Genomic DNA, 13,028 nt, shown 5'->3' with positions numbered 1-13,028 from the left:
GTTGTCGGAGAAGAAGCCACCTCCATTTTGTAGAAAATGTTGATTTAGGTTTGATAAATGTTCAATCTATTATGTCAAAATGCTAAGATAGCTTGTAAAAAATGTTAAATGTAATATTTTTTCAAAAATTGTTGCACTGAGTTTCTATAAAATGTTGAATATATTCTTTTTAAATGTTGAACTATTTTTCAAAAAATGTTGAATCTAGTTAGATCTCTAATCTGAGCCTAATGGACTTTAAAGTTATATTGCTTAACTGTCTTTCGCAAGTCATATAGAAGCGCCCTTCTATACTTGCTTCTTTGAGCTTCCTGCGTCTTTTTTTCTTCTAAACTTGATATGGTGGATGGCGTCACTGAAGAGGTGTGAGTATGTTGACTGTTGAGTTTTCAGGAGTTAGTTGATTGGAAGGCCGGGCGCCTCAACGAAGCAGAGTAGGCCAACCAAAAGTTAGCAGCTTACTGTAAAATATTCGGTCTTTCGGGCTGCACTTTCAACTTGCTTGATGTGCTCACCTGCGTCACTCGGGAAGGCAGGTCTCGGAGTTTCTGCGACAAGGAGGCTGCTTCACGGCTCGTGCGTCGCTCCATGGTGGCATACTCGGCTTCTCAGTGCCATGGGCATGCATTGTGTGTGTGTGTGGCCGAACCTACGATCTAAGGGTATGTATATCAATCAGTTCCCCTCACGTGATCAATTCTTACCATCTTACTTATATACTTTATTGCCTATGCGATTGAGAGTTTTTTTTATCCTTTTAATTCTTGTTGTCTAAAACTTTGGTTAACTATTGGGCATCTAAGCAACTTCAAATGATAAAGAATTTTAACTATGCAGCCAGAGATCTAGATGAAACCTGCAGTTTTCATATGGAAATGTTCTCCATTCCGGTCTGGATGTAAAAGCTATACATTTATGAAGCATGCTGAAATTCAAGTTACAAACATCAGAAAAATATTTGTAGAGGCCAGACCGGAAATATTTGTAGAGGCCCATTTCTTATATCTGTTTTTATCAGAACAGACTCCAATCCAACTCTCATTAGAGGCCTACGGAGGATGGAACCCCGCTATTTTTGGCCCCATCCTTAGCCTCACCACCACACTCCATGCCTATTCGCGTACCCTTTCACTTATTGTTACCGGAAGCTTTAGCTTTCAACACACCAATGAGGTATGTGTTGAACTGCACGAGCCTGTCCGTTTCAGGCATGACGTCTCTGACGGCGTGGTGAGCACAGAATCGCTCCGCCCATGCTGTCAGCTCGGGGAGCTTGGACCCGTCAAGGATCTTAACTCCAGCGATCATCTCCACTGCCTTGAGCCAGCCCAAGTATGATCCGAGAATGATGTCAAGGAAGCCGATGTCGTCGCCGCCAAAGTAGCTCCTCCCTTGGCTGCACTTCCCGAAGGCCGCCTCCAAATGCTGTAGCGCAGTAGACACCTGCGCTGCAGCTTCGTCTTTGTCTCCGTTGGTCACTCCTCTCAAGACTACGGATGCAGGGGCAATCTACAAATAAAAAGATAGAATCCATTGAATTTTCGGTTTTAATAAATCCATTACCCATTACTCATCAAGTCATCACGTGGCAGCTATTTTTTTTGTAAAAAAAAGATCATCTCTGAATATTCTGAAAAAAATTCACCAGTCATGTAACTTTAGGCACGCGTTACGGTACCTTATCATCCACGTACTGTGCCCAAAACCGCTCGACAGCACGGGCGTACGGATCCGCCGGAAGGATGGCCGGCGCCCCGTCGGACGCCCAGACCTCGTCGATGTACTGGAGTATGATCATGGACTCGGCGACGGGCTTGCCGCGGTGGAGGAGCACGGGGATCTTCTTGTGCACCGGGTTGGACCTGAGCAGCAGCTCGCTCTTGTTGCCGACCACCTCCTGCAGGGACTCGTACTCGACGCCCTTGAGCCTCAGCGCCACGTACGCGCGGATGGCGTAGTGGCTCGCCCACCCGCCGATCACGCGCACCGCCGCCGCCTGCTCTTCGCCGCTCGACGCCATTTTCTCTGCTCCTCCAGGTGATTGTTGATCTCTCCCTGCCGAGACGATCAGATTGGTGTCGTGGGACTGTGGATTTTTTGCGAGTTCGTTTGAGCGTTGTGTGGCTACGTATTTGTAGAGAGAAGTCTGTCGATGATCTGCGGGAGGTGCAAGTTTTTCCCTTCTTTATTGAACAACCGTTTCTGATTCTGCTTCTTCTTGACGTCGTTGCTGGCGTCACTGAATGGTTGAAGTCTTGAAGATCTAGGCCACTGGCGGCTATAATCAGCAGTAGGCCACAGAGAAGAGAGTACATAGAAAATTCATTTTGTGCTGCACTAGCGTCACCCGTTGATGTACTCGCTTACATCATTCGGAGGCGACTTAGTTAATCTGATTGCTTGCGCGGGATCTTCCGAGTTCCGAGACATATATCATGGTGAGTGGTTGGTCCCGCGGCTCACCGCTCATGGAGGCAGTGCTAGCAGTGGAGCCCTTGCGATGGTCAGGAACTCAGGATCCCGTCGACAGCCGCTGTTTTTCTTTTTCTCCCCCTCATTTTTATCTTTTCTGTTTTTTCTTATATTTTCTCATTTTTCAAAACCCATGTTCGCATAACTTTTCTGATTTTTAAAAAGTCATTAAAATAAAATTGTCTCAAAAATTAATCAAACAATTATTTTTCAAAAATTATCTTTATGACTTATTGAATTAACATTTTAGATATTTTTTTAAGAATTTAATTAGTGACATATATTAATAGATTTATAAAAAATATTTCAACAATTTCATCAATATCGTTTGGAAAGATGTCGCTTTTCAATAGAACGTGAGACCACTTTATTGCTTGGGTACTACTTTTACTATCTTAAAATTAAATATCTCATAAGAGATAATATATTTTAATATAACTAAGTGAAACTATGCTTTGATTGCGTCACATTCTCAAATTTTAGGGGGCCCCACTGTTTGTTGCACCGGGGCCTCCAATTTGTAGGTACGGTTCTGGTCATTCATAGTTCTTTGATAGAGGAAATTTAACATCTCAGGCACTTGTTGACCACGCACAAGAGGTGTGATCGAAAGGAGGGAAACAATAAGCATATATAGTAATTGTTAAACGAATTTCATCACAACTAAATAAGATAACGTATATATATAGCATATATATGAGTATTGTGTTAGGAATAAAAAAAATGAGCAAGTGAGAGGAAATTTAAGCAACATTGTGCCCCCTAAATTTACCATGAATTTCTAATACTTGTACCTCTTCTAAAATATTTATATGTTTGAAAATTGCTAACCCAGGGACAAGTATACGATGGACTACTTGCGTAAAACCTAGCACCTTTTTGTTACATGTGTCCTGTACTTCAGTCGCCTGAAATCGAACAATCCAACAAGACTTCGCGACGTTGAGAAAAAGGGTGAACACGTGAGGTTAGTGGACGAGAGTTAGCTTTGTGCAATTCCAGCATGACTTCATTGATTCTCGGGCTTAGAGGTAGGGCTATGGGGAGCAGGTTGGGGTGGCGGAAATCAGAGGTGGGGGCGGTTGCCGACCGTGGGCATGGTAACAATCTGACGGACAGCCGGTGGGCCGGTGAAGGGGCGGGGAGCTCGTCGACAGCCACGGTAGAGCTGGGTTTGCGAGGAGGGTCAGTAGGAGAGGAACTTGCGCATCGTGGCACATGGAGACGGTTGTCGAGGGTGGGGCGGCCAAGGTGCACTATGAACTGACACATTTTGGATCGGACGGCCATCATCGATCCCTTGAGAAAATGCTAAAATTCAGGCACCACCCTTTTTATTATGGAACAGTACAATAAGAGCATGATTAGAAGAATACAGAACCATCTTATTGATAGACACTGGCACACGTGCACTGAAGGTCACGACTGTTAAGCGACCAGATCAGACCGCTTTCGCTCACTTGGCACCACTGTTAATAGGCTTCGAAAACGACCCGTACTTGACGCTGAACTCCACCAACTTGTCTGCGTCAGGGATCGCGTCCGCCACCGCCGCGTGCGCGCAGAGCCGGCCAGCCCACGCCGCCAGGTTCGGGACCTTGGCTTCGTCAAGGAGCGCGACCCCGGCGATCTTCTCGACCGCCTTCACCCACCCGACGTGCGACACCAGGGCGATGTCCAGGTACCCGACGGCGTCGCCGCCGAAGTAGCTCTTCCCCTGGCTGAGCTCCACGAAGGCCGCCTCCACCAGCTGCAAGGCGGCGGACAGCTGCCCCGCCGCTTGCTCCTCGTCGCCGTCGTCCGTTCCCTTGAGCGTGCGGATCGCCGGAGGGAGCTGTGTGTCAACCACCAGGGAGGCACGCAATTAATTAGCCTCACACCATCATTAACATTGCTGCTGAAAACTGATCAGAATTGTTCAGAGAATGAAAAGTCACAGTTAGTCTTGCAGTTTTGCTTCACCTTGTCGTCGATGTACTGTGCCCAGAACCGATGGATGGCGCGGGTGTACGGGTCGGCCGGGAGTATGGCCGGCGCGGCGGAGGACCATGCCTCGTCGACGTACTGGACGATGACGAGGGACTCGGAGATGGGCTTGCCGTGGTGGAGGAGGACGGGGATCTTCTTGTGCACGGGGTTGGACCTGAGCAGCAGCTCGCTCTTCTTGCCCACCACCTCCTCCACGAACTCGTACTCGACGCCCTTGAGCTTCAGCGCGATCAGGACGCGGATCACGAACGGGCTCGCCCATAGGCCGATCACACGCACGGCCGACGCCTCTGACATTGTTGTTGGAGTAGTTGGAGTACTGTGGCTAAGGTGAGACTGTTGGCAGTACTGCGGCTTAATTTGGGACTGATCACTAGTTCACTACTGATCTGAGGAGGTATACGGCTGCTGCTGCTGGTATATATATGGATATATAAAATCGCGTGCTCTCGTATCTCTTTTCTCTCCAAGCTTTGTAGACGTCCTCGCGTGCGTCATGTTCCGGCCAGCTGCTGCCTTTTCCAGCGTCTGGTCGTACCTTATGGGTGCGCTGGCCCTGGACTTGCATTTTTGAGGTGATGCCTTTCGTCATCGATGCCATGTGTTGGATCTCATGTGGCTGATTTGAATGTGCAAGAGAAAGCTTAACCAACAGCTTACTCCCCTAAAAAACGTCCAAGTCCGGATAACCTCTTAATTAAACTACTTTTTGGGGTTTATTTACTCATACAACTATGCCAATTGGTCCATTTTACCTCTAACAAGATTTGTCTTTTATGTTCCCCCATGGACAAGTGAAGTTTTAAGTTATTTTGATGGGTCGTTCCATCATAACATGTGTTAGAAAAATATGTTATGATTTTTTTCATCATTATTTTGATAGGCCAGGACATATAAAAATAATTAATCCTTAGGATATATAATTTTACAAAAAGTAATGACAAAAATTTTATAGTATATTCTTTTTAACATAGGTTACGATGTTCACTATCACCCTATCAAATTTTAACTTAAAACTCCACTTAGACATGGAGAAAAAGAAGACAAAAATTAGACCTATTGGCATAGTTCTATGAGTAAATTGAAAAAAGTGGTTTATAGGATTATCTAGACTTCGAATATAATTAAGGGGAACACTTTTCTTAGTAATGAACTTGAATGTCCATGTCAATTCTCACAAGGTGTGCTAGAAAAAAGATGAATACTAAAACTTCTCAAGAAATGAGAAATATCCACCATCAATCTGTAGGCAACCTACCCCTATGGTCTTGTACATAACCATAGGTTTTGTTATGTTTTAAAAACCATTCATCATAGATATTGGATTTATCATGTTTTCTAAAAAGTTCATAACCATTGGTTTTGTTATGTTTTAAAAAAGTTACCCGCCTCTACCAAGTCCCTAAATCTATATCTAAATTACTCAAATATACTATTATAAAAATAATCAAAAGTAACCCATAACTTTCATCTGAATTGTCAACCTATACCATTATAAAAATGACATAATAACGTCCTAAATTTGCATATCAAGTGCCTACATCTGGCATTATTAAAAATAATCTAAAGCTACTCTAAATCTGAATCTAAATTATCTAACATGTCATCATAAAAATCATAAAGTTCACCAAAATATTATTCTAAATTACCTAGTTATTTAATGATTAATATACAAAATATTTCCTCCCTTCCAAACTATAAGTTATTTTAGTTTTGACCTAAGTCAAATTTCTTTGTTTGAACCAAATATATAAAAATGCACAAATATTACAACATGTAACTAGTCTCTATGGATAAACCATCAAACAAATTTTCATAATGTATTCATTTGATATTATAGATGTTAATATATTTTTTTATAAATCTTGTTAAAGTTAGACAAATTTGACTTTGGACAATGCTAAAACAATCTATAATTTACTATAAAAATAATCTACTCCACTTTGTAGTTTCTATGTGGTTTCAGCTTCAATTTTCTTTTATTTTCTAAAATAATTATTTTTTTTGAAAGACATACAGATCTGGACGTTCATATACATGCACTCACCCATTTGTGTACACGTGGCAATCCTGCCCTTATGTACATACACGCGCACACTTATCCTATAATATGGGTAGGCAACATACCCCTTGAGCTTGTACATTTTGAGATCGCCTTGCTGTCGCCGGATACATCACCTAACATTGAAAGAATAACATCAATTAGTTTCTAAAATGAATCAAGGAAAATACAAGCACTCCATGTCGAGTCAAGAAGTTGAACCCGGCTGGACTGATTCCATTAAAGGAGCCCTACTTGCTGAGTTATGCTAAGTACGCTTCTAAAATAATCATTGACAGTCAAGAATTCCGATCACCCCTGCATAGCTGGTCAGCAAGCAGTAATAGTCCACTTACGGCGCCTGCCTTGTCTATGTACTGGATCATGATTGTGGACTCAAGAGATGAGCCTGCCCTCGCTCGAGCAGTTGACGTGGTGGTGTTGGTTCTGCTTGTAAAACAAGAAAGGAGATGCAATTCAGTTGTTCTTCGAGAAGAGGAAGAGTGCTCCGAATGTTTCACTGAAACAAGCGGACAAATGATCGGAAGCACAAGCTTATTTCACTGTATCCTTGCTGTTCACAACACAAACATCGATTTCTTGCACTAGAGGAACGCAGGACACCTCACATATAGTACGGACTTATAACTGTACATGGCGTCTGGTAAATGTTCATCAGGCACTCTGCGTCACTGATCAGGTCACTCATGTGCAAATATTTTGCAACGCTATCACTGCGTTCACCGCGACCTCAGATCATAGGATATTAATTGTTCTTTAGCATGCTGAGTTTCATGGGAATTCCGAAGTCAAAGTAAATACATCTGTGAATGTAGAAGAGGGCAATGCACGGGACGGGTTCTGATAATGTTTGCTTGTACGACAAGCCTTCTCACATAAAACCAAATTGTCTACACAAACAAACGGGTCGAGTCAAACTTCAAACGTGAGTCTAGTATTTTTACATCGCCATCCAAACATTGGTCGTAAGGGCTATCTGTCTGCACGTAAGGATCAGTACATGGGGCATTGGCCACAAATCTTGAGAGCATCATGGATGGATGATCCTTTCGACATTAGTACATGTCAAACTCGATCTATATATACCGTCCCTCCCTGCCTCCCTTCCTCCCCAAGAGCAAGGATAAACACAGGAACTCATCAAACCTCAAGGTCCAGTCCTTCACAGTAGAATTAACAGTGCTTGAGAAATGGCCGGCCAAAGCGACAACCTGAATCTACTTGGCGCGTTCGCGAGCCCGTTCGCTCTGCGTGTGAAGCTTGCGCTCAGCTTCAAAGGCTTGAGCTACGAGTACCTCGAGGAGAAGGACCTCCACAACAACAAGAGCGAGCTCCTCCTCAAGTCCAACCCCGTGCACAAGAAGGTGCCCGTGCTCATCCACGACGGCAAGCCCGTGTGCGAGTCCATGATCATCGTTCAGTACCTCGACGAGGCGTTCGCCGGCGTCGGCCCCTCCCTCCTCCCTTCCGACCCCCATGAACGCGCCGTTGCTCGTTTCTGGGCCGCCTACATTGACGAGAAGGTACATAGTGTATCACCCTACTTGAAACAATAATCAAAATAATTGCAGGTTCCAATTCTGACTGACTGATTTGTTGCATCGATGTGTCTGAATGTTCGTGTGCAGCTCTTCAGTTCGTGGATGATGGTGTTCAGAGGTAAGACGGACGAGGAGAAGGCGGAGGGGACGAGACAGTCGTTTGCCGTGGCGGCGACCCTGGAGGGAGCCCTGCGGGAGTGCTCCCAGGGGAAGGCCTTCTTCGGAGGCGACAGCGTCGGGTACGTCGACGTCGCGCTTGGAGGATTTGTCGCCTGGGTGCACGCCGTCGAGAAGCTGTATGGACTGAAGGTGTTCGACGCTGCCAAGACCCCGCTCTTGGCGGCGTGGCTCGAGTGCTTCGGCGCGCTGGATGCGGCCAAGGCGGTCATGCCGGACATTGAGAAGCTAGTCGAGTTCGCCAGGATGACGAGGCAAGCCCAAGCAGCTGCGGCCGCGGCTGCCGCCGCGGCGCAAGGCAATTAATTGAAGCGGTTGAAGCCCACTTTAGATAGAGTTTGGTGTGCAAAATAAACAGAGTTGGATGCTCTGCTGCGTATGGTTTGTTATTTTTGTTCCCTGGAGTTGATTGTTGTTCACGTTGTGTTTGATGTATCATGGGTATATAATTCTTGCTGAATTTGCAGGTGATCTATCAAGTGCCTATTTGTGCAATCCTACTATTATTAATTGAGGTTTATTTTTAAACCTCCACGTTCATTCTCACTCGACGTACTAGATAAAAAGATAAATTCTAAAACTTCTCATAAAAATCAGAAATCTGATACTTCTAATCAGAATAGCAATTGAATTTATTATATTTTGTAAACAATTACCCACCTCTATTATTATTAAAATAATATAAAGTAATTTCCTAAATTTATATCTAAATTATCAGCACCGGTCACTATGAAAAATAATCTATAGTAAATCCTTAATATTTATCTAAATTATTCACCTATGCCATTATAATAATAAGTTATAATAATCCTTATATTTGCTTTTAAATTAGTCACATCAATGATTATTAACTTCTAGATCTGAATTTAAGTTACCTATGCTGTCATTATTAAAAAAATCCTGAAATACACAAATATATGATTCTAAATTACCTATATCTGCTACTGTTAATATGGAAAATACTAACTTAAAGATATATATGCATAATGTATGTCAAGATACAAATCATGTATGCTTATGTATGGTGGAAGCAATGGGAACACTAGTTTTCATATTTAACACCGCTCAAACTAAGGGTTCAATTAATACTTGTCAAACACATATAGAGGTGCGATGCAAAAGGAAAGAAAATTAGAAACATGGATGAAAAAATGTACAAAGTATTTAGTAACTAAAGCTTGCGCTCTTGCTGTGCAGGAGCGCAGGTTGATAGACTAGAATACAAAAGTTTCAACTATTTTACCATCAACCATATAGCAACTAATAGATTGATAAGGTAAGATTGATGTTAACAGATTAATTATAAAAAATACTCTCATAATATAATCTTTAGATATTATTACTAGTCAAATTTAGACCATATCTATATCCTAGTTGGCATGTATTTGTGTGTGATTATGGTGAATATTTAGGCAAGAAAAGCGGATGATTTGCATGCGCATTCGTGTATATTGGACAGACTAGCACTTAACACATCACCTGCAACTTCAACAAGAATCATACACACATGATACATCAAAGACAACTTGAACAGATAAGAATCACCTCGAGAGAAAAAAGAACAAACTATGCGCAGGTCATAATTAGAAACATATGATTGACAGGAACCATAAACGACTTATTGTCCCAGTTGAAGCAAGTATTTGTAAAAAAAATATGGTCAAAGCTGGAACGTATGGTCAACAGCGGCTAGCATGTCAAACTGGTTTCCCTTGGTAAATGGTTTTGTGCAGAAACCCATGATTTATCCTCCCAACATAGCCATGTGCGATTGCGCTACTTTACATTTTAGGATTCAACCAGCATTGATTATCCCATGCCTCTTCTTCCTAAAATTTTTTTTGTAAAAAAATAAAGGAAGAAGACAACACCTCAACCAAGGCACACCACCATATACACACTAACCCTCCTCGTTCCTACCAAGAGCCAGCGAAAACACAAGCAAAAAATAGTTGAAAGCTCTGTACGCAAAGCTGAAAATGACCGGAGAAGGCGAGCTGAAGCTGCTCGGCATGTGGGCGAGCCCGTTCGTCCTGCGAGCGAGACTTGCGCTCAGCTTCAAAGGCCTGAGGTATGAGTACGTCGAGGAGGAGATCTTCGGAAACAAGAGCGAGCTCCTTCTCAAGTCCAACCCGATCCACAAGAAGGTACCCGTGCTCATACACAACGGGAAGCCCATCTGCGAGTCGCAGATCATCGTGCAGTACATCGACGAGGTCTATGGCGCTGCCGGCCCTTCCCTCCTCCCCACCGACCCCTACGACCGTGCTGTTGCTCGCTTTTGGGCTGCCTACATTGACGATAAGGTACACGCCACCACGTAAAAATCCCCTGTTTCGTATTCACACTGATGCATTTTGTACTCTACCTACTTATTTCAAGATAGAAGGAAATGAGAAAAAGAAAGATTTGGGTGTGTGTGATTTGTGCATTTGCAGCTTTTCAGCTCGTTCATGATGATGATCATGGGCAAGACGGAGGAGGAGAAGGCAGAGGGGAGGAAGCAGTTGTTTGCCGCGGCAGAGACCTTGGAGGGAGCACTGAAGGAGTGCTCTGAGGGGAAACCCTTCTTCGGCGGCGACAACGTCGGCTTCGTCGACACAGCGCTGGGAGGCTTCGTCGCATGGGTGCTCGCGAGAGACAGGTTGTCTGGCTTGAAGCATTTTGACGCCGACAAGACCCCGCTCCTGGCGGCGTGGCTGAAGCGCTTCAGCTCACTGAACGAGACCAAGGCGGTCATGCCGGACGTGGAGAAGCTGGTCGAGCTCTCCAAGAGGAGGCAAGCCCAAGCTGATGCGGCTGCCGCCGTGGTGCAAGGTAATCGAAGTGGCTGAAGCCCATTTGAGCATTAGCTTGGACTCAGCTTTGCTGTTACATCCTCTCAGAATGAAAGAACAGCTATGATGTTACCTTCCTGGCGTGCAAAATAAATAAAAGTTGGTCCCAGCATCGAATTAGAATAAAGCTTTGCCAAAGTGAATCGGTATGTTCCTTTTCAGTTTGCGGGGTTTTGCAAAGAGCAATCTGATTGACATTTCATCGATAGGTGCCCGTTTCTCATTGCACATCCAACCGTGTCAGCAAATCTGAGCAGGTGTTTTTTTAGCAAGCAGAGGAGGAGGCAGTTATTTTATTTTTTTGATAACTAGAGGAGGAGACAGTTGATTCTGGTCTGGGCGCGAACCAGGAAGCTTCTCCTCGATTCCGTCTAACATGATGCCCCTGCTTCCGAGTTAATATGTGGTCGACCCAACATGTTGGTGACACCAACACGAATTGCCCATGGTGAAAGATGAGTTGATGTTACTGTTTGTACCATCCGCGAATCTTTCGTGGAAATACAGTAGAATTGATTTAGTCAAATGACTTGTGCGGCATTTCATTCATACACGCTGACAAAGAAACGAGTCGACATTGACAGTTGTGTCTCTTGGAGCCGGTTTTACTTCTCTGTCACCAGGACAGATTATTGCAGCTGCCGGCATGGGATAATGATCATGCTTTCCTTCATTTCTTGGATTCATGTCCACGTAAAAGATGTGTAGACAGTGTTGGAGTGAAAAGTGAAAGAGAATGAAAGTAACTTGTATATTCCATTGATGGAGGAACTGTTTATATACATGTCCAAGGGGCCAAAAGCTAAAGGGACACACAACCTTCGGGTTAGCCCTTTCGTGAAACGTAAGCAACTAGTGATGTCATTAATCACTAATTAACTAATTACTTGATCACTAATTCTAATTTCTTCATAACACTTCCCTTTGATCAATTTGTTCTTGTGGTCTTGGAAACAATAGAATAACTCCTTGAAAACCCTGCGGGAAAATAAGGAGATGTATGAATATGTCATAGGAAAAACTCCTTTAAAACTCTTTTGGGAAAATAGGAGAAAATATTGATATGACATATATGATTACTTGATAGCATATTGCCTCATTAAAACCCTATGTATGAGAAAACTTTGATAGGAAAAACTCATTAGGAAAAGAGTGCAATTTTATAATCAGAAGATTATAAACATGTTTTATCAAATGTTTACTCCCCCTGATATTTTAAAATCTTTAAGTCGTCTCGTACCAATTCTAAAAATATATTTTTGGAATAATGATATAGGTAAGGACTTAGTAAATAAATCTGCAAGATTATCACGTGACTTAGTTTGCAAGATTTCTATCTCTCCATTTTTCTGTAGCTCATGAGGATAGAATAATTTAGGAGCAATATGTTTTTGTAATATTACTCTTTATATAACCTGCATTCATTTGTGCAATGCAAGCAGAATTATCTTCTAGATAATTGTTGGTTTCGTGATTGAACCAATATCACATGACTATTGCATGTGATTGATCATTCTGCAAAGTCATACACATTCATGAAGCTTTATATAATGCAATTATTTTAGGATGATTAGTGGATGCAGCTATTAGAGTTTGTTTGGATGATGCCCCTGCTTTCAAGTTAATATGTGGTCGAGCGAACTGCGAACATGTTGGTGACACGACTAATCCATGGTGAAAGATGAGTCATTGTCACTGTTTGTACTATCCACGAAGCTTTCGTGGAAATACGGTAGAATTGATTTAGTCAAATGACTTGTGCGGCACTTCATTCATACATGCTGACAAAGAAATGAGTGGACAATGACAGTTGTGTCTCTTGGAGCCGGTTGGAAACTTCTCTATCACCAACAGATTATTGCCGCTGCCGGTACGGGATAATAATTTTTCGTGACCCTGCATAAGCACGTTTTTTATTAAAAGGGTACAAAGAAGTTTGTTACAAAGAGC

General features: G+C 43.1%; 3 protein-coding genes across 3 annotated transcripts; 1 reads left to right on the top strand and 2 right to left on the bottom strand.

The window, feature by feature from the left end:
• Positions 1–904: 904 nt before the first annotated feature.
• Positions 905–2,113, bottom strand: LOC112875408 (probable glutathione S-transferase GSTU6). Its single transcript, XM_025939249.1, has 2 exons — positions 1,679–2,113; positions 905–1,509 (listed from the first exon to the last, which is right to left on the bottom strand). The coding sequence occupies exons 1-2, from the start codon at positions 2,018–2,020 to the stop codon at positions 1,129–1,131; spliced, it is 723 nt and encodes a 240-aa protein (XP_025795034.1). The 5' UTR covers positions 2,021–2,113; the 3' UTR covers positions 905–1,128.
• Positions 2,114–3,789: 1,676 nt separating this feature from the next.
• LOC112875410 (glutathione S-transferase U17-like) lies at positions 3,790–4,857 on the bottom strand. Its single transcript, XM_025939250.1, has 2 exons — positions 4,435–4,857; positions 3,790–4,306 (listed from the first exon to the last, which is right to left on the bottom strand). Exons 1-2 carry the CDS (start codon positions 4,756–4,758, stop codon positions 3,929–3,931), a joined length of 702 nt encoding a protein of 233 aa, XP_025795035.1. The 5' UTR covers positions 4,759–4,857; the 3' UTR covers positions 3,790–3,928.
• A 2,789-nt stretch (positions 4,858–7,646) lies between these two features.
• On the top strand, positions 7,647–11,258 carry LOC112873204. The gene is made up of 5 exons (XM_025936220.1): positions 7,647–8,046; positions 8,152–8,539; positions 9,439–9,446; positions 10,194–10,547; positions 10,680–11,258. The coding sequence occupies exons 1-5, from the start codon at positions 7,714–7,716 to the stop codon at positions 11,073–11,075; spliced, it is 1,479 nt and encodes a 492-aa protein (XP_025792005.1). The 5' UTR covers positions 7,647–7,713; the 3' UTR covers positions 11,076–11,258.
• Positions 11,259–13,028: the final 1,770 nt, after the last annotated feature.

This window comes from Panicum hallii, chromosome 9, assembly GCF_002211085.1.
Source record: "Panicum hallii strain FIL2 chromosome 9, PHallii_v3.1, whole genome shotgun sequence".
Classification (NCBI taxonomy): domain Eukaryota; kingdom Viridiplantae; phylum Streptophyta; class Magnoliopsida; order Poales; family Poaceae; genus Panicum; species Panicum hallii.
The sequence above is the reverse complement of the archived record's forward strand: the minus strand, read 5'-3'. Positions and strand labels throughout refer to the sequence as shown.